This window comes from Acipenser ruthenus, chromosome 5, assembly GCF_902713425.1.
Source record: "Acipenser ruthenus chromosome 5, fAciRut3.2 maternal haplotype, whole genome shotgun sequence".
In the NCBI taxonomy this organism is placed as follows: Eukaryota; Metazoa; Chordata; class Actinopteri; order Acipenseriformes; family Acipenseridae; genus Acipenser; species Acipenser ruthenus.
The window spans coordinates 33,774,833-33,797,744 of NC_081193.1; the positions used below are offsets into that span (position 1 = coordinate 33,774,833).

The 22,912-nt window shown below is 37.1% G+C and overlaps 1 protein-coding gene across 1 annotated transcript in view; it reads right to left on the minus strand.

Annotated features, from left to right (window-relative positions):
• Positions 1-303: 303 nt before the first annotated feature.
• LOC117402593 (E3 ubiquitin-protein ligase RNF217-like) overlaps positions 304-22,912 on the minus strand; it is a 33,340-nt gene continuing 10,731 nt past the window's right edge. Inside the window, exons 2-6 of the mRNA XM_034003912.3 lie at positions 12,502-12,735; positions 11,301-11,465; positions 9,577-9,778; positions 6,838-6,909; positions 304-1,322 (exon numbers count right to left, since the gene is read on the minus strand). Of these exons, the coding sequence (XP_033859803.2) occupies positions 1,246-1,322; positions 6,838-6,909; positions 9,577-9,778; positions 11,301-11,465; positions 12,502-12,735 (750 nt within the window). The 3' untranslated portion in view covers positions 304-1,245. The remainder of the gene's footprint in view (positions 1,323-6,837; positions 6,910-9,576; positions 9,779-11,300; positions 11,466-12,501; positions 12,736-22,912) is intronic.

Consider the following 22,912-nt stretch of genomic DNA (forward strand, 5'->3'; position numbering starts at 1 on the left):
GTAAGTAACATATGATTAGGGCTTGAAGTTTTGGGGTTTTTGGGCCGATTCTGTTTAGTAATTAAACTCAGAAAAAGCTGTTAATTACAAAACAATGTCACTTGTTTTTACTTTGACTAAGCATTCTTGCAGTCGCCTAGTTTATGGATGTGCTTTTGTTTTTTTCACTCCTTTAACATAGTTGTCCCGACAGATTTTCTTTTCAGCATAAAATACCCAGTACGGTGTGTAAACTGATAGCAAATGCATCTTTTAAAATCTCCTTGATTTGTAGCAAAGGAAAAAAAAGTCTTAAACCCAGTCTTTAATTGGTATTTTTCTCTTTATTGGGATGCAGAGACAGCTTAACAGGTACTAATTAACATTTAAAGGGAGGTAGAGATTTGAAAAATAAAAACAGAAAAGTCCAAGCCCTATATATGATATATAACCACCCTGTACTGTACAGCTCTGGCCAAAAGTTTTGCATCACCCTATATAATTAACAAATTTGGCTTCATAAAGTCGAATGAAACCTGCTGAATAATGTTACATTAACATAATGAATTACATACCGCTTTGTAGTTCTCCATATACAAGAAAAATTGAAAAATGATGTTTCAAAATCTAATATGAAATACCGTACTACGATTATGGCTTCCGGTAGATTTTTGCGATATCATTTTGTAGTTTCTTTAATACATGATGTTAAATAAAAGATCTAAATTATGTTCATATAGTTTTTTTGTTTTGTTTTTTATTTATTATGTCTCAATCCTAAAATTATAGGTGATGCAAAACTTTTGGCCATAGCTGTACATAAAATACACACATTGGGCATAGCTCTGAGGCCTGCATCCCTCTTGTAACTACCAGCATCCGTAGTATTCAAAATGTTGAAGTAGATTTTCTGAATTAAAGCCAATAGGATGAGTGGCAACAAGCACAGAGTTGTGGATTCTTGGTTTCCAGGTATGGAAGACAGGGGATTTGTTGTGAGGTGTGGACATTGAAGGGACTGGCTGTATCCATTTACACAGAGTGAAATAATAAATTAAACAAAGACATGTCAAAAACAAGCCATATGGCCTTTGTCTAGCAATGACCTCTGAGTACACAAGAAGTGGTGCTACACTCCACTGCAGTGAACTCTTGAGACCAGAACTGACAAGAGTTGATTTCAAAGATGTTGGGTGGGTATTTGGTTCATACTATTGCTCTCTGTTCTACAGGTTCATCTTTTCCTTATGAGGCCTGTTTCCATCATCAAAACCATCTCCCGCTACCATGAGACCTTTTCCTGTGTCTTTTACAAAGGTAGTAGATAGGAAAGACAATTAAACCTGTCAAAAGACAAAAACACAGAACATTAATTATATATAACATTGTAAAATGTTTAACAAAACAAACAAACACACAATAACACTGGTTAGACCAACCTTCCACCTATGATGTACATGTATAGATTTACTGTGAACAGCATGAATGTTGTATATTAAAGTTTAGTTTTAAATAATTTGTTATTTATAATTTGTCACTTATCTTCTTTCCATTACGTGCGAGGACTATATGATTATTGTGCTTGAGTCCCTCGTGGGACATGAAGCAACCTAGTTATTGCAATCTCTCTCCCACACACTAAAATCATTCCAAGTCTGTACAGTTAACAACAAAAGTATTCAACAGGCCATCTTTATCATGTGAAATATAACAAAAAGAACACTGCCCATTGATCATTAGATCTCAAATCCTTATGCAGAGTCACGATGACACAGAACACCACAATACAGTAGTAGATTACAATGCAGTACAATACAATTACAGTCCACACTGATGGCACAAAACAAAAGTCTTTTAAAATGATAAATACGGGGTAACCTGAAAAGAGTTCTTTCATCCAATAATCAATAGCTGCTTTCACCTGACAAAATCTGACCCATTTGTACAGGTGACTGCAATAAGCAAGTCATTCCATTAAAAAGGACATTCACTGCTGGAGAAAAAGTGAGTCACTCCTCTCATTTTAAATTAAACCATGTGCTGCAACACACTGATTGAAACCATGTAATACATTTTTTTTCAACAGATTATAAGTGAAAAGGTAAGTTCCACTTATTTTAACTGTCAGACTAATACAGTGCTCCAAATCTCGAAAGCAGATTAGCAAACCAATCACCATACCTGTGGACCAGAGTGCAACAAATAAAGAACTGCACACAGAGCATTCAGCTTTTGGTTCAAGGTTCATCCATACAAAAAATGGGTATCGTACCAAACACATTTGTAAAGCTTATGGTACAGAGCTGGCAGAGGTGTGTTTTTTATTTAAATATCTTGTCTGTTGCAGTTGTCTTGCTCTATTTATTACTGCTCTGCTGCCTACAAAAACGCATCAACCTGATAAGTCACTTATTTTTTTTCTTTTATTTCATTTGAAGCATAAAAAAACATTGATTAGGGTGACAGAAACCTAATGAGAATTGAAAAAAAAGGATTATTCACATGACTGGGTAAAGGAAAAAAAATCCCATTGAAGTCAAACAAATAGCCTTTGTATGCCACTCAAGCTCAGAGCAGCCAGTATAATATTTTATATATATATAAAAAACAAAAAACCTTAATTCTTACATTGTCAGATCAAAATAGTATTTTACTAACGGGTTTCAACAAACACATGTCTTCATCAGAGTAAATGGTAAAAAGGTGCATCTCAGGCATTTTATACATACCGCCCTTGACAACAATACTTAATCATTAGTAAAAGTCTTGATCTCAATCCCATTGAGAATCTGTGGCACTATTTGAACATTGCAGTCCACAAGCGTCATCCAACCAACCTGAACAACCTGAAGCAAATCTGCCAAGAAGAATGAGCCAAAATCACTGACACTGTGTGCAAAGCTGGTACATACTTACCCCAAAAGACTTACCCCAAAAGCTGTTATTGCAGCGAAAGGTGGCTCTACCAAATATTAATGTGTGGGGGTCGAATACTTATGCAAGCAAGATATTTCAGTTTTTTATTTTTCTTAAAAATATTTCCCGACATAAAACCAATGTCACCTTACAATAACTGATTTTGAGTTTCAGTGTTTCAAAATAAAATATCAAACAGAACAAAATTTCAATGTACCATTTGTAATTCAGTAATATGAGAGAATTGGTCAGGGGTCTGAATACTTTTGCAAGGTATTGTATATATATATATATATATTTTTTTTTTATTATTATTGTGAAAGATGGTACTCACTCGGGTTCGTTTGCCCTTTTAAAAACGGGACCCAGAGACAAGATTTGCATGTAACTAACAAACAGACAGCTGTTTACCGGTTTCGAAATACAAAATCAATTTAAGTACAACAAAACAACAAAGGTTCACACAGTACCTTTTTTGCTAAATCTTCAGTGTGACAGCCTTGTTTCACACAGACTGGAGACTGCCCAGAACAAACATTTCTTCTGACTTAAATACATGTCTGCTAATTGCAGGCAAGTGATAATTATTACAGGCTGGAGCCAGGTGAACCCCATCCTCCCTCCCATGATGTTCTGTGGGTTGTAGTCCTGCAGCTCCCTCCTTGGACTACATTTTCTTTCTCCTTTCTCCCCCTATTCTGTCACTATTATAAATATACACACACACTAAATATGGACTGGAGAGGAGGGCTATAGTGGAAAATTATTCCCCAGAGGGAAGACTATTGTTAATGACAGGGGGCTATAATACCCTCAGCCACAGGCACCCTGCACCCTGGAGGTAACAATAGTTTTCCCAAGGGGCATTTAATTTTCCACTATGAGCGGAGTCTGCAGTACAGATTTAATATATGAATCAGTCAAAATAATAAGTGAGGCAAGGTTGGATAGTAAATATTACTTTATATACTTTGTTTAACATAGCTGATACAGTATAAGTAAATAAATAGATAACAAAAAAGGTTTTTGAAGTTCAGTTTTTTTGGCGTACAGCTGTCCATCTGATTTGCCGACAATTTATATCCTGGCTGTCATATTTGTTTACATGTCGAGTTGAATTTTTTTGAATTTCAGAAAGTCAGGAAACAGCGACAGTGATGTTTTAATCACCATTTTAGTGTTTGGAGCATCTTTCTTTTGTAGTATGTTTTGTAATTCATTTTCTGTTAAATCACAGAATCGCTGTTTAGCAGTTTTTTCATTCAGCCATTTTCTCTTGTTGTTTGGAGTGGAAGTGAAGGGCGTTCCTTTGAAACGGGGCAGGATTGACAGTGATGTGAACCAATCACATGTTAGAGGGAGACTACTGCACGGTGGTGTAAGGATGTTAGGGCAATAGTTCAATCTATTTGTGATGAGGTTTTAACCAATCACTGGCCAGAATGTCCAAGTACTGATAGAGATAGATAGATAGATAGACAGATAGATAGATAGATAGATAGATAGATAGATACAGACATGCTCAAATTTGTTGGTACCCCTCCACAAAAAACGAAGAATGCACAATTTTCTCTGAAATAACTTGAAACTGACAAAAGTAATTGGCATCCACCATTGTTTATTCCATATTTAATAGAAATCAGACTTTGCTTTTGATTTTTTATTCAACATAATATTGTAAATAAGAAAACAAATGAAAATGGCATGGACAAAAATGATGGGACCGCTAACCTAATATTTTGTTGCACAACATTTAGAGGCAATCACTGCAATCAAGCGTTTTCTGTAGCTCTCAATGAGACTTCTGCACCTGTTAACAGGTAGTTTGGCCCACTCTTCCTGAGCAAACTGCTCCAGCTGTCTGAGGTTTGATGGGTGCCTTCTCCAGACTGCAATTTTCAGCTCTTTCCATAGATGTTCGATAGGATTCAGATCAGGACTCATAGAAGGCCACTTCAGAATAGCCCAATGTTTTGTTCTTATCCATTCTTGGGTGCTTTTAGCTGTGTGTTTTGAGTCATTATCCTGTTGGAGGACCCATGACCTGCGACTGAGACAGAGCTTTCTGACACTGGGTAGTACGTTTCGCTCCAGAATGCCTTGATAGTCTTGAGATTTCATTGTGCCCTGCACAGATTCAAGGCACCCTGTGCCAGGCGCAGCAAAGCAGCCCCAAAACATAACCGAGCCTCCTCCATGTTTCACTGTAGGTATGGTGTCCTTTTCTTTGAACGCTTCATTTTTTCGTCTGTGAACATAGAGCTGATGTGACTTGCCAAAAAGCTCCAGTTTTGACTTATCTGTCCAAAGGACATTCTCCCAGAAGGATTGTGGCTTGCCAATATGCATTTTAGCAAATTCCAGTCTGGCTTTTTTATGTTTTTCTTTAAAAAATGGAGTCCTCCTGGGTCTTCTTCCATGGAGCCCACTTTCACTCAAAAAGCGACGGATGGTGCGATCAGAAACTGACGTACCTTCACCTTGGAGTTCAGCTTGTATCTCTTTGGCAGTTATCCTTGGTTCTTTTTCTACCATTCGCACTATCCTTCTGTTCAATCTGGGGTCGATTTTCCTCTTGCGGCCGCGCCCAGGGAGGTTGGCTACAGTTCCATGGACCTTAAACTTCTTAATAATATTTGCAACTGTTGTCACAGGAACATCAAGCTGCTTGGAGATGGTCTTGTAGCCTTTACCTTTACCATGCTTGTCTATTATTTTCTTTCTGATCTCCTCAGACAACTCTCTCCTTTGCTTTCTCTGGTCCATGTTCAGTGTGGTGCACACAATAATACCAAATAGCACAGTGACTACTTTTATCCATTTAAATAGGCCGAATGACTGATTACAAGATTGGAGATGTGTGATACTAATTAAAGAAACAAATTAGTTTGAAATATCACTATAATCCAATTATTTATTATCTTTTCTAAGGGGTACCAACAAATGTGTCCAGGCCATTTTAGAATATCTTTGTAGAATAAGCAATAATTCATCTCTTTTCACAGCTTCTTTGCTTTATTCTATGACATACCAAAGGCATGCAAGTATACATGATAAAATAGCTTTTAATGTCATCACTTTTCAGGAGGAATGAAGCATTATTTCAATGATCTGTAAGGGTACCAACAAATTTGAGCACGTCTGTATATCATGGGTGTCGGGGTCCAATATAAAATCACCTATATATCAAGGGCCATGATATAGCGAGAGACCCTGAGAAAAACAAATAGGCTAACAAATACTGTACAACCACTCCCTCGTTTTATCAGGGGCGTCAAGGTCCAATATAAATCCTCTACGCAACTCGCTTTTTCTAATTTTTCTTATAAAAAGCAGCAAACCATTTTAATTCATACTGCAGAGTATAACTGCTTCTCATCAACTTAAGTCTCCAATTAATTTCATGAGTCTTTCTGTCCTTTCTCAAATTCACAAACCCGTTGCATTGAAAGAATCCATTCCCAACATAGGAGGCTTGTTGCTAGGGAGCTGACGTCACTGCCCTGTGACTTTTGCTAGTGCATTGCTGCTACTAGTGAAAATCTCGTTGGCTAAAAAAAACGCCACTATGCTTTGTTTGTAATTGTTTTGTATATTTTTGTTTATGATGTGCAGTACAAAATAAAACAAACAGTAATTCTAAGTGACATTGCCTATGTATATTGCAGCTAAGGCATGCGCAGTTAGACTGTAAAAATGGGGAGTCAACCACAGGACCACGATATATATATCCGAATCTGCAGTATAGCGAGGGGCGATATAAAAAGGGGTGGGTGTATATAGTAAGTTTTCTGATGCACAAATTATATTTTGGTCTAGATCTATTTCATTTTCATATTGGTATGTTTTTTGTGAAATAGCAAATTGCAAATAGCAGACACAGGTGTGTCTTTCTCAAGTAAAAAAAAAACACAAAAAAAAAACAGTTGGTATTCTGCTTACCTATTACAAGAGATACAGCTCCAATCACCAGCACCAGCACTATAACCAGAGGAGCAATAAGGATTTTGCTTGCTGGAAAAGAAATGCCAAAATAAGAAACTGTTAGTGCAAACTGTCATTGAATTTTAAAGCACAGTAGTTACATAAGGTATTGGCTTAGTGCTACAGCGTTACCATTCTCCAGACAAAGAGATCTTGGTCTTGAACTTGAGCTCCATAAGTGACACTGGACTCAAGTCACTAGACCTTGGGTTTCATTCTATACATATGCAGTGTGCAGAAGATTAGGATCATTGATTTAACTTTCCCTTAAATAATTACATTTTCTTCATGAACAACCAAACAAAAGCATTCACAAAATAAAATTTAAAAATTTTAAAAACTGTCTGCACTTTCTGGGTCACTTCACTGCTTCACTGGTTTCCTTCCTGGCAATAACCATGTCAGTCATTAGGGTTTGCTTTCCCTATTAACTGACATGCTTTCAGCCAGTTAACACAATTTTACCCATAAGAAATACTAAGGAAGTAAAGCAGTAATAGACTTCCTGAAAGGCAAAGCAAGCAAACTGGGAGCTTAGGTACCATGGGTCTGTTTTAAAACGAAAATACAAGTTTGCTATACAGTAATGTAGGCTTCTTTAAAAAACACACACCTGAGACCTATGTAGCTAATGGAAATGCAAGATGGGTAAGATTCATTGAATTATTTTGTTAGCTACAATTACTTTACATGGGAAATGGATAGTCGTTTTAAATGGAGAACACTTCCCTAGCGTCAGCAGCTTGGTAATGCCCAGAACACCCAAGGTTGAATAGCTTTTCAACTGCATAACACATTTGCTTAGGTGTTCTCCTTTTAAAACCTGAATATTTTATTTTTGCTTTGTTATTTTATGAATGTATTTTCGCTTACAGACAATGGCAATGCTGCAGTTTGGAGGTGTTAATGCATAACAAGTAATCAATATTTTAGTTGGTAGGTGCTGGAAAAGTACAGTAAAAGGTGCTTAATTGTACCAATGTTTAAAGAAAACCACAAGTACCAGGCTATCTGCTCTGTTGGGAAACTGAGAAGACTGAATCAGAGATACTTCACAAGAAACTGCCCATTACTGGTTTTGTATGTGCTTAATGTGCTTTAACCTGAAATTATGCAATTCAGTTTAGTGTTAGCAATGAAGAGTCGACTGGTCATACAGTAAAGGGAAAGTCGACCTCACAAACTGGTAGTCCACGAATTGCCTGTCACATGATTGTGAAGTAATTGTGAAGTAATTGTGAAGTATGCGGTTTCAGTTGAAAGGGAGTGCAGTTGCAATCCATTAACATATAAATGACATTTTAGAAAATGAATACATTGTTAAAAGCTCGTGTCATTTTTTAAAACAATCTAGTGCACAAACAGCGAAGTGTTATGAAACAGTGCGTTCACAAACAGCAAAGTGTTACGAAACAGTGCGTTCACAAACAGAGCAGCAGACATTACTTAACAGATATTTCTTTATTTTTTTTTTTAATGCAGCAAGTAAAAACTATTCAACTACGTTTACCTCAACTTTTTGAAATTAATAGTCGTTCTACTACTGCTAGATCTGGATGAAAACGGGAATTAGGGGAAAGGTTGGACAATGGTGTTGTAATCCCTTTGAAGTTTTCTTTATTGACAGTTGACAGTGTTAGTAAACAGAACAAATACTGTTCTATCCCCCTTTCTTGTAGAAACCCAAGACTAACACTATCAAAGTCTGGACAAAACACACAGTTTTGCTCTTTATAGAACATGTGCACTCAGAGGTTTGCGTAATGGTAAACAACCGTACACTGTTCTAGTCAATAGTTTACTAGTCAAGAGTTTGGGTTGTAGTTCCTATTTACCTTTAGATGGAGGCCTATTCTATTAAAATGCCTCACCATGTAAAAAAGGCTAGATGCCAAACAAATAAATCAAAGAAAGTAAATAACACTTCGTTTTTAGTTATTAGCCTAAAAATGGTGCGAAAAAATGAAAAGCATTATCTTTTGCATTTGAGTCTGACAATAACTAATTAAACTGCTTTGTATATTAAGTAACTATGTCATACAATACTGTCTAAATACCTGCTATGTCAATATGTCACATGGCAAAGACAGTTCTGGGGTTAGGTTGACCTTTCAAGGTTTTCTCTATTATATTAACAATCACCTAATAGTGTTACAGACTTGCAATGCACGCCAAGCCAACAGCCATTACATATTCACATTCAAGAGGAATAAAATTGGTGAAGCAAATCAATCTCCAGCAAGGAGTGGGGACACTAAATTGGCAATTGACAAGAATGTGCTGACCTGTAATTAAAAACCCTTCTCCTTTTACTGAGTTACTGGAAAACACACCATGCAACAATGCACAGCAAAGTGAACTGATTACATATTTAAGATATGACTGGTGCTTAATTACAGCACATCAAATAACCTTGAGAGGGAGCACAAACACGACTATTGTTTTGCACATACAGTTACTACAGTATAGTGTGAAAGGGAAAGGACCATGCTAAAGAGGACAAGCATTTACAGTCTCAATACTCCATTGATTAAATTATCAATCCATGCAATTTGAAGTTACTCAGTAGCTTACTTGACATTTTTAAAGAGCCCCCACTGGTCAACATGTAGCAATGCTAAAGGGATTTTTGCTGAGGGGTTGGAACAGAACGGTACGACAGGAGTGTGAAGTGCAATGAAAAGCAAGCTTACTTACCACACACAGAACCACGCACTAATCTGCGCAGATGAGGTTTCTCTGGGAGGTAGCGGAATTTACAGCCGAAAATGCTGAGGTTTGAGGTATGATCACCAAAGAAGCGAAGCTGGCGGTATCTCTCTCCACAGCGGTAGCAGAAGTTAGTGTTACACTGGGAACAGGTCATGTGATCACAGCCTTCCGTCCTCTGGATATGGATCTGAGGAACATATTACAGAATATTAGAAACTAGAGCTACATCGGATCATCAATATGGATTGAATATTATAGCAATTACACGTGGGTGCCCGACGGCTACCTGCGTGAGGCCGGCTGGAAAAACCCGAACAGTTACATGAATCCCAGTGCCGCAGATAGGAAGTGGCTGTAGCTACCTCCCCCCAAAACGACGAGGCCACCAAACCACGAATGAATAATAATAAATAATTAACACGCTCCACAGTGGCGCCCTGCCACCTATCCCCCAAATATCGAATTTAATGAAAATCAGCAGCTGAGACACGGCCCGTCCCCCAGAGCATGACTGCGCTGTGGGAGAGAGCCCAGCCTGTCCAACCCAACCACTCATCCCGCAGAACTAGAGACGAACCGCTCAGCACTCAGGTAAGGAAAAAACCCTACTCACATATTTTTTAATTTTTTAGGGGGAAACCTCAGGGAATCCATGGCTGAGGGCAGCCCTTCCTCCAGGCTCGAAGCGGTCAACTCCCGTTTCGGCTCCCCAGCGCTTGACTGAGCAGCCGAAACAAAAAGAAGCGACATGGAAGAATAACACACAGAGCTTTTATGCGCTTGCTGATGACGTGTTGGTTAGGGGTGGATTTTCCTTTGCAGAAAGGTTTACAATTCTGTGATTTTATAGTGTTAATCTTTCAATTAAATTAAAACAAAAATGAAGTACCAAGTTTAATTAACATGATAGGACCATTTGTAGCTTTCTGATTAGCAAATTATGGAAATGTGACTCAATTAATGTAAAGTTTGTGAGCATTCAACCTTACAGAACCTTTAGAAACAGTTCAGTGAAACTTGTCAATCTTTATTTATACTAATAGTCACTACAGTTCAGACCTACATAGAAGTAGTATATGGATATACATCACATTATAAGACAAATGTTCTTCTCCTTCTTTAATTGCCTCTGTGTACAATTCTTCAGTTCATGTACAATATAAATGCCATACTATAATCATGACCAGTGATACGCCCTGAAATCCAATTAACATGGTGTATCTCTAGTCAAACAAGGGTAGCTGGAACTAACCGAGTTTGTTGATTATGAAAGAAATGTTTCAAATATCACATTGAAAAGGGTCCTTTTCTAGTCATAAATTAGTTTTGCTGATAAAACTGCATCATAATAGCAAAACTGCAGACTAATACAATTGTCGTTTTGTTATTTAGGCATCACTGTATGCATTTTAAAACAGTCTTGAAAGGATCTGAACAATAAGATCAATTACATTGATGCTTTAAATCAGTATACCAGCTTTGTAAATTATACAATTAAAAAAAAAAAAACATTCTAGAATTGGAGCACGAAACAGTGTTATTTTTAGTACTCTGTTGATTTATCTGCATAGATTAATTGATCCTACTTGACTTGTACACAACCCCAATGTGGTTTTATGGTGCCAGTAGGTAAATCAAATATGAGCACAAGCAGAGAACATTGTCAACATTAATTGTTTCATCTATGATCCATTTTTTTTGCTACCCACCTTGCACCTGGGACATTTCTGGGCATTCCTCTGTCCATGTTCAATTTCACCGGCCCAGTGGTGCAGCAACTTGTCTCCCTTCTTGTAGTCTCTACAGTTCAGACCTTCATGCCAAGGTGAGTGACACTTAAAACACCATACAAGTTGGCACACTTCACATAGGATCTGAAACAGAAGGATGCGTTTTGAATTAGAAACACAAACCTAGATTGTACCAAAAATACATTTGCAAAATAGAGACAGATTTGTTAACTATAAAAAAATATATATATTCATTACAAAAATACACTTACACAGTATGCCCACATTTCGATTAAAATATCAATATATAGAGGGAAACAGTACCACACATCCAGAGACAATAATGTTCTTTCAAACAGTGCTTGATTGTATATTGACCCCAGCACAAGTGGGTTTTATTTCATACATTGTATACTTCACAGTCTATATTACTGGAGCAGAAATGTATAACAGTAGTTTAAGGTGTGTGAAATGTATTTCAAATCGATTTGTTCTTTTTTTTTTCTTTTAGGCAGCAGCAAGGCCATTTCAAAACTGTACTGTATCCAGCTGGTGAGAGCAGAGACCTGGCTGGAATGAGAGAAATTACTGTTTTTGTTTTCTTCTTTTAAAAAGTAAAATGAAGAAATATATTTACCTTGTTATTTATTAATCACAAGTTCACAACGATTCACACTATGTTGTGACATATTGCTTAATTACTCCACTACAGTTGGCCTAAGTCAGCATGCTCTCCCCATATTATTACCATTATAATAAAGTAAAATCTTAGTCTCCTCTGTTAAACAAGATTAAGAAATGAATCCCCATTAAATGGATTATTTGAATGAAACAGGAACTAGCTACAAATATACACCCCTACTAGTTTCTAGGCAACCCGCTATTAGTTCAGTGATGATATACTGTACACATGAACAATATATATATATATATATATATATATATATATATATATGAGAGAGAGAGAGAGGATAGTATAAATCTATATATATATAAAACATTCTTAAATGGGTGACAGTGAAAAACAACACAAAAAAATTATATTTTCAGCCTTTCTCCTGAACCTACAATTGGACCAAATCTTTACAATTCCCTTTGAAAAAAAAAAAAAGCGTGAACAGAGATAGAAGCCCCTAGAAATACATGTACAGCACTGTACTGTTAGAGGAGGCGTGCTCACTTTGTACTTGTTTTCAGCTTTGCTAGGGCTGTGAATATTGCCTTTCCTCTTGAGGGTGGTGAAGTGCTTGCACTGTGGACAGGGCTTGGTGCTGGAGCCCACCCTGCTCAGCTCCAGGAAGTACTTATACTTAACCACCTCCTCATTAGGCAGGTGAGCCACCACCATGCTCTCCTCCAGGTGCGCACTGCACTCCGTGATTGGACACTTAACATCCGCCTGCCCAAGCTGCACCTGCAGATGACAAAAGAAACTTTCAATCGTGTGTTGTGTTTCATCCTGGAGAACAAATATTGTACAGCAAACTTCCTGATGTTTTGTTAGAGAACAGGGGCCCTAGTCACAAGGTTATAAAGTATTTTAGCATATACTGTAACAAGTTGACATTTGTGAATAGTATCACAATGAAATAATAGTGCTAGAAACATATTCACCACGTAAACAATAGTTTACTCTCTTAAAAGGGGAGGTAACCAATGACTTACGGTGTTACTGAACAGGCTGTAGGTTTGAAACATAACACATTACTTTCCCTAGCTTTCTGATTTGTTGTACGTACTGTATTACTACAATATCTTTATAATCATGGTGGTTTTGATATTTTCATTAGCATATCCCTTGTTAAAAAAATCAGTTTTGATTACTTATTTTCATTTTACAGCGGTTATACAACAGGTCTCCCTGTCAAAATGTCTTCTGAATTTAACTCATCGTCGGCTTCAATCTGACTTGTTCAATCAGAAACATTTAATTGGTTCCCAACACAAACCTCAGCATTGTCATTGGTTCATCTGTCCTATCTGCTCATTCCGGCACAGGTTCAGAGGGGAGGGAACAGGTCTATGAATATTCACAACAATCCCCATATAATGGCAATAAATAAATAAAGACATTATTTTGATCAGGGTGGAATAAGAACCAGTAATAAAACCTTAAGTGAGAACTCTACACGCTAAGCAACACAATATCACAGACAGCAGATTTCACTGCCTAGGTTATAGTTTATGTTTATGCACATATTGAATAGAAACATAAATATTCATATGGTTGGAGGTACACCCCCTGTGCATCTTGTACAAACCACTCTAACCGGTTGGGGATTTGTAAAGCGGATGTTGTGATTATACAGGTTCTTGTCATGCATATTAAAAAAAAATGTGTTCCCGCCCCTCTGAACCTGTGCCAGACCGAGCAGATAGAACAGGAACCAATCAAAATGCTGATCTTTGGGAAAGGGGTCAGGAACCAATGAAATGTTTCTGATTGAACATGTTGAATTATTGCCCTATGGCCTGTACAGTAACACTTTAAGTCATCGGTTACCTCTACTTTTAAGGCACTAAACTATTTTGATATTAGCATATCAACAATCTCAAAGGTCTCTTCCTCATTTACTCAAGTTGCTTTTTTGTTTTGTTTGTGATATATTTATGCATTTCTTTTAAAGGAACAACTACAGTATCCTCAAGCTCTCAGGTTCCAGCTAGTGTTACAGGTAACCCACACTAAGCCAGGGGTTCCCAAACTTTTTTTGTTGCACCCCCATTCAGAGTTGTTTTTGTTTTGCTGCACCCCCTACTAGGAAACTCTAAGCTATTGTAAAATATCTGTGCTAAATTAGGTCTTTTTTTAAAATCATATTATCAGCCCAAACAAACTGTCAACCCAGCATCAAAACAAGTGAGGTGTGTGCATTGCAAATGCCTTAATAAAAAGAGCCCTTCACATTATAGAATATACAGTACTGTACAACTGTATGAACCAGGAGGAGGGTGGATGGTTCATACAGGGTAGGCTTAAGGTATACTCCTGAGAAATACACCTGGCTAGCAACACTCACTGGAAGTCATTGTTCTGTTTTTTAAAGAACATCTGCAGTTTTCAAAAGACGTGGTTATACTTTACTACATTACGAAAATGACATGTTTTGGAAAAGATCCCCCTTCGACAGGTGTATCCTACAGTCCTTTTTAAAGAAAGATTCACACTTTAAACTTTGTCCTATCTTTTGAATCATGTTGGTGTTAGTTAGTTACTGTAGTTGACTGTAAACTGAGTAGAAGCTAAAGGCCTATCAGACTTTGAAGAGACATGTGGAAATGTAATGTATATAATTCAAGTAAATTATTTTACCACAAGTCCTTCAAATCCTAATCGATAAGCCCACCAAAGGTCAGTTTGTTAACTTGTGTCCCACAAGGGGCTTCAGCCCTTCAAAGATGGGGCAATTTTCGATACTTTCATCCTGAAGTCTTTTTATTAAATAAGACAGTAATGTGGGTAGACAGTAGTAGAGCTGCATACAGAAAGCCAGTTAAATTATGAGCACACCTAAGCAATTTGAAAGTGATAGAAACATGCACTTAAATTCACTCAGGAATTTGACAATTGGACAATGTTTCAATTTTAAAGCCCCCAACAACACAGAAATACTAAAGTGATCGTACTTATTTTGCATTTCTACAGAAGACCTACCTGGCTATCTGTACATACGCATTCATAGGACTACTGACATTCTAAATATCATTTTTTGATCCTCAAAATCACTGCAAAATGAGACGCTTTTCAAGTATGACTACCCCTCCCCCCTACACACACAAAACACGGAATGACCCATCAACATGTTAAAGTGTACTGTAATCATAATGTTTTCCCCACCAACACAAAACAAATCTTAATTAATATCCTACAATACAGATAAGCATTTAGTTTTGAACTGGTCACATTGCAGCACTTGTAGAATGAAAATTGTTGATGAAGGAGATGCTGGAAAGGTCACTCCGTTGATGGCTCCTAGCAACCAACATTAAAGGAAAACAGTCTGTGTATTGCCAAGGATCCAGACATCCAATTCATGTAATGCAGTTTAGAGCAGCATAAAAATGCCTTCAAACAAACGATTCAGAGATCCAGCCAAGATCAAGACAGTTTGGAATCAGAATACCTTGGGATGAATCATGACTGGCAAACAAGAGCTGCTCATTGCACTATCCTGTAATTAATCACTGAAACAATGGCGCTGAGCATTCAGGTTGTTCTGTGTTTTACTGTAAACTGCCTTTTTGTAACCCAGTGGAGAATCCACAATGTTATCAGAAAAGAAAGGTCTCGGTGCATTTGAGTAGATGATTGTGTACTCAAAGGTTACTGAGTGACTTTGTAACGTATAGTTATTTCTACAGTATATTAGACTTTCTTACAGCCCTCAAGTTGTTTGTTTCAATTTTTTTTTTTTTTCAGCTGCCCTAACCTGGAATGCTCTCCTTTAAAAAATAGTTAATTCAAGACTGGTGTAAACACTGAAAACAAGCTCATTGTGGTTCTCAATCCTCATTACTGTACATACTGTACCAAATATATATGAGAGAGTAATTTGCTAGATCATATTTTCATACCATGGAAGTACATGTAGGCCAATTTGAAGATTTGCAAAAGTCCTTTTTAGGGGAATTCCCCCAAAGCTGGAATTTATTATAAGCATTGTCAACTAGTTCTAATACAAAAGGAAGATGGAAATAAATGTTAGACTAGTTTCTCTGAGCAAAGGCACATTACAACAGTTTTAGAAAAGTCTATATGTATATGTTATTCTGATTAATTATCTTCATTTTATGAAAATATTTCCGCTGTAAATAGGTGGCAGTTTCTGTAAATCCTGAATCATTCTGGAAGTGTATCAACTTGCATGGACCTACCTGCCAAATAACTTTAGGGCTGTCATACATGTAATACATTACAGTGTATCTATATGAAAATCTTATGCTACAGGAAGATGCTGCCTCAAATTTGAACTACTGTAAGTGACAGGCTGAGAAAAAATAACTGTTTCTGCAGTATATCTCTTGATTGCTAAATAAAATACACCATTTCACATCATACATGTATCTCTAAGGCTGCCAGTGTACCATAAAGATCTGACATTTTCATTCCCCCAAAAAATAACAAAATTAAATGCCTGCTTTAAATGTCATGTTTTATCAGATAGGTCAGACAGTAGTTTGCTATAATTACAATGTAATCCAATTAACCTGTAAATCAGACTGAAACGACACGCTACTAAACTACTTCAATGACCATTTTGTGATGCATGCTTTGGGGACTGCATAAGTGGCTACCTGTACATCCCTGTGTGTACAGTAGTGCTGCAGTTCATCATTGTAAGAAGAAGGATGCCATGAATAAATACTAGAGTGAATGCTAATTCAGTGGTATGGAGCAGTATCTTACAACTTTAAGTACAATAAAAGTAAAGTTAAGAACTTTAATAAAATAAAATAAAAAATAAGCTTACTATATACTATAGCTTGTTTACAGAATCACCTTATGTAGAAACATCAGTACCTTTACAGTACATAGGTCTATAATAATAATAATAATAATAATAATAATAATAATAATATAATTTTTTTAATATAGCACCTTTCACAATAAAAAATTGCCACAAAGCAAAAGAATGAGCAAGAATGCAGGAAAAGCAATAAAAACAAAAGAAACACATAGAACAGTAAATAAAATGAACATCATTTTACCATAAAACACTACATTATAAAAGTGTGTTTTTAATCTTGTTTTAAAAGCAGTGACACTTGGTGCTTCCCTACAGAGCGAGGCAGGTCATTCCAGAGTTTTGAGGCTTGTGACTAGGATGGCTGGTGAGACGTCAGACCAGCAAGTTAGACAGTCAACAGTACTGGTGTTGGATGCACTGGTGCGCGAGTTTTATTATAAATAAAAGATCAAAACAAAACACTGAGACACCAAAATAAACGGTGCGTTGGCCAAAACAGACAGACACTAAACAAACAGGGTGAGACAAACCCGAAACAAGTAACGTGCTGATTTACAGTCAGCATGAATAGCAATTGTAATTCTTTCTTTACCTCCCGAATCCCGTTCTCTCCTCACTGAACACCCAGCCCTGAGCGAGTGACTTGTGCTCCTTTTATCTGCAGCTGTACCAGGGCTCGCTGGCTAATTAATCATTCACTTGAATCCCAGGCACACTCTGCATGTGAACTAATTTGTGCAATCCCCGTGCCCACATACAAATACACACTTTACTCTGTAGGTGAAGTGATTGTGCAATCCCTGTGCCTAAATACAAATAGGGCCTATACATTTTAAAATCACCCGTGCTACATAACCCACACTCCATGCACCACTACATACATACATACCTACATATAAACAACACACCACATGAAACACAAAATACACACAGGGACGGGGCTATCATTTACAGGGAGATCGTGTCTAACTAACCTGCTTGATTTTTTTTGAGGATGCAACATTGACATGGTTTATTTAGATTTCCAGAAAGCTTTTGACAAAGTCCTGCATAAAAGATTAATTCTCAAACTGAACGCTGTAGGGATTCAAGGAGATGCATGCACATGGATTAGGGAGTGGTTAACATGTGCATGCATCTCCTTGAATCCCTACAGCGTTCAGTTTGAGAATTAACATAGAAAACAGAAAGTACTGATTAAAGGAGAAATGTCAAAATGGAGCGAGGTAACCAGTGGAATACCACAGGGATCAGTATTAGGTCCTCTGCTTTTCCTAATCTACATTAATGACTTAGATTCTGGTATAGTAAACAAACTTGTTAAATTTGCAGATGACACAAAAATAGGAGGAGTGGCAAACACTGTTGAAGCAGCAAAAATGATCTAGACAGCATTCAGAACTGGGCATACACATGGCAAAATACATTTAATAGAGAAAAGTGTAAGGTACTGCACACAGGCAATACAAATGTGCATTATAAATACCATATGGGAGATACTGAAATTGAAGAAGGAATCTTTGAAAAAGACCTAGGAGTTTATCCTGACTCAGAAATGTCTTCATCTAAACAATGTGGGGAAGCTATAAAAAAAACCAACAAAATGAATGCTAGGATATATAGTGAAAAGTGTTGAATTTAAATCAAGGGAAGGAATGTTAAAACTTTACAATGCATTAGTAAGACCTCATCTAGAATATTGTGTTTAGTTCTAGTCACCTCGCTATAAAAAAGGATATTGCTGCTCTAGAAAGAGTGCAAAGAAGAGCGACCAGAATTATTCCTGGTTTAAAAGGCATGTCATATGCAGACAAGCTAAAATAATTTAATCTGTTCAGTCTTGAACAAAGAAGACTATGCAGTGATCTGATTCAAGCATTCAAAATTCTAAATGGTATTGACAATGTCGACCCAAGGGAATTTTTCGACCTGTAAAAAGAAACAAGGACCAGGGGTCACAAATGGAAATTAGGTAAAGGGGCTTTCAGAACAGAAAATTGTGGGAGTCTGGAACCAACTCCCCAGTAATGTTGTTGAAGCTGAGACCCTGGGATCCTTCAAGAAGCTGCTCGATGAGATTCTGGGATCAATAAGCTACTAACAACCAAATGAGCAAGATGGGTCGAATGGCCTCCTCTCGTTTGTAAACTTTCTTATGTTCTTATGTACCCCACCACAGGGCCCTAAGCTGAATGCTCTACCACCTGTGTGTTTTCAAGCATCCATTTTTTTATGTCATCAAGACAGGTGCTCAAAATATTTACAGCCCAGGTGTCACCCTGTTTCAGGGATAAATATAGCTGTGTATCATCAGCATAACAATACAAATGAACCCTATAGCTACGCATAACATTGCCCAGAAGCAGCATATACAAGGAAAACGGACTTGGGCCAAGAATTGAGCCCTGTGAGACCCCGTATGTAACCTTTGACAAAAAGGAGGTCTCCTCCTCTATTTTAACAAATTGCAACCTGTTTGAGAGATAGGATCGAAACCAAGACAGAACACAACCTGACAGCCCTACCAGATTTTCAAGGCAATCAATTGAAACAGATTGATCAAATTGTCAAATGCAGCACTTAAATCTAATAGTTTAAATCTAAGCGAAGGTGTGCCCGTGTCAGACGATAACAACACATCATTAACCACTCTAAGTGATGTCTCTGTGCTATGATAAGGCCGAAACCCAGCCTGAAATTTCTCATATATATGAACTGCAAGAAATGTGATAAGTTGCTCTTTCTTAAACTTTAGACAGAAATGGAAGATTTGAAACAGGCCTGTAGTTATTAAGAACATTGTGATCTAAGGTAGATTTCTTGAGCAGTGGTTTTACTATTGCAGTCTTGAAAGAGTTAGGAACAATACAGTACACAGGTAAGTACAGAAGCAAGTCATAGAAAAGTGATTTAGCGGGAATACACAGGGTACTATTATAGTGGTCACTTTACAGGTGATTTTTAATGCATGTTTGACTATTTTGATTTCCCAGATACAATACTGTACTCACTGCACATTGTAGTATTGCAGTTTTAAATGTGTTTGTTTAAAAATGACTAAAAAACTCAAATATTGAGTGAATATACTGGAGCTAGACCAAAACAAACCTTTTACTACAGTACAGAATGTTATCTCTTAGCTAAAAGCTACTGTGGTTAAAGACAACTACTGTATAATGAGATAAATCTATACTGAAGCAACCCAACTAACATCTCTAAAAAGGTACTGTAAGGGACAGGAAACAAAAAAAATTAAAAAATGCATTAGAAGCTACTGTTTTGTTATACTGTCAAACACTACTGTGAAACCCTGCATTTAATATAGTAAATACTGTACCGTGTTTCACAATAGGTATAGTGTTGAAAATGAACCAGGTGCCAGAAATCAGATCACTGTTCAATCAATCATCAACTTGTTTAATAAACTGCCCCCTCCCCTTTTCATACAGAAGCTACCTAAACAACTCCTAAAAGGTTATCAATTAGTGTAATCACCTTTTGTAACACTCTACACACTGTAGTGCTGTATGCTGGGGTCTAATTTCCAGGCGTATGGCCAATGAAACAATATACCTACTGTAAATGAAGGACAAAACTTAGTCCGAAATCAAGACCTGGGTGCAGGGATAGTGCTGGTGTCTGGTAAAAGTGCAATTCAATATAAAATATGATAGAAACGTTTTTTTGTGGTTGTCATTTTTTCACCACTGTGTACAGCCATAGACTTCACATGTTGCTGCACAGTTAAAATATAACATTTGTAAAAATAGAGTCAAATAGAGTTAAAATATAAGATTTATTTTTCTTCAGTCTGAACTCTTTTATACAAGATTTTAAAAAAATTATTATTTAATAGCTAAAGGAAAAGCATGAGTCACTGTACTCGATCGGAAAAAGTCTGGTTATTGCACTTCATGTTACTTCAGAGTGGTGTGAGCAGGCAGGTCCTGGTGTCCCTGTGGCTAAATTGCAAACACATAAAGCTTTGCTACAGTGTCAGTTCCCCTAACGGCCTGCTCCTGGAACATAATTAGTATATCTTGCAAGTGTTATGGAACACAATGATTGTACTGTGGCACCAGGAATCACCTCTGCTGCAAATCATTTTACGTCAAATTTTCCTGGGCAGGACTTCAAGGCAGTGTACTGTTCAGAAATATTCAGCACAGCCTGATGGAAATTCTCTTTGAGCTTTGCAATCTGTATGTCAATGTCTTTTAATGCTAATGCTGTTTTTTTTTATTATTATTTATTTAGCAACACAATAATAACAGTAAAATAAAAAACTGATTACACAATATTGTCAGTCAGCAAACATACCGTGCTTGGCTTAGACAGAAATTAGGATAGAATATCAGCTAAAAAAAACAGCATGCCTTAATGAAACTTGTAACTTGTAATAGCAGCAGTGATACACATACAGTAAATCTCTGCATGCTCTGAATCTGATGAGAGTGTGAGAGATTGCTTAGAGTCCACTAGTCAACAGGTTAAGTGTGGTATAGTTAACATGGGCTTTGTCCAGTTTTCCTAGGATATGGAAGGACATACCAGTAATGCCACAAAACTGCCTACAGTACATCAAGAGTTAAATGGAACAGCTGGCAGCCTGTATGAAAAAAACTAAATAAACATACTGTACTATTAAGAAGGGACCACCCCCTCCCCCTCCAGATTATAACCCAAGTAATTTGGGGAAACTCTGAGCTTCTGTACAGAAAAATGTAATATTATTCTTTCAAAATGTCAGTGAACAGTAGCAGTGAGAAATAAAAGGCACTCTAAATTCTTAATTATTAAAAAAGGAAGTAGAATTTCTCAACTTTAAAAGACATTAAAATGGCTGGGTTATGGTTTTTGTTCTTCTGCTTCACTGTTCTGCAGCAACAGGAGCTGTGCTGTAACTAACTTGGAGTATGACAAGCGATACTACTGTACTGTGCAAAGTAACACATGCCTGAATAGAAAAGAGGTGTTCGCTTTTTAATTTCACCTCTGCAAAGCCTGCATTACAGTGCAACTGTGGCCAAAGGGGGTTAGTAAGGGAGTTAAAACCAAATGAATGGATTTAAGTGTAGAATAATAATTAGACCTACAGTATATTGCTATAAACTGTTTAAGATTAGTTTGGTAAACTCCTGGGGACTGTACAGTTCCCTGTAAAAATCCAGAATCTTGGACCACACATTATTGCACAGTTAGAAAATCATTATCCACATTCTTAGCCAAGGAACATTATGTGGAAATAAAATTTAAAAAAAACCATGGCGAGTTAGTTGACTGTGCATGAGTGCCAATTACTCATCAGTCCACTGAGATACGTTTTACTGAGTGTTTTTGGGCTTACCCCAGATTCCATAAAACCAAAATTCACACGTTGTATTTAGTATTATATAATACAGCTAAATCAACAGCTATTTTATTATTACTTGTTTATTTAGCAGATGCCTTTATCCAAGGCGACTTACAGAGACTAGGGTGTGTGAACTATGCATCAGCTGCAGAGTCCCTTACAACTACATCTCACCCGAAAGACGGAGCACAAGGAGGTTAAGTGACTTGCTCAGGGTCACACAATGAGTCAGTGGCTGAGGTGGGATTTGAACCGGGGACCTCCTGGTTACAAGCCCTTTACTGTACTGTACTGTAGACAATGTAGCTGGCATGTGAAATGTATGGCATGTGAATAAACAGGCGTTTACCTGTACAGTATTTACAGTACAATACCACAAACCTTTAGCTTCAACGTTTCTCATTTACCAGCAAATGCTCCAATACTGTAGGTGATCTGCAGCTAAGCAAAAAATTAAATGGATTTAAAGCTTTGAATGGATTACTTGTGTTCCAACTCAGTACAACACTGGTACATGGATCAAAATAACTACGAGTCTGGCTTTTTAAGGCTACCAAGAGGATTTCTGTATTTAGATGGTGGCCTCCTACATTATTCATACAGGTCTTTGAGCAAATACCAAGAATCCAAAGGATACAGCAGCAATCCAATAATAACTCATAAAGAACATACCCAAGAAAACATTAAGACAGTTCATCTTCATAGTAGATGGAGAGCTACAAATTATCCTTACTGTAGAAATACTCTGCTTCTGGTTTGTGACAATTTAT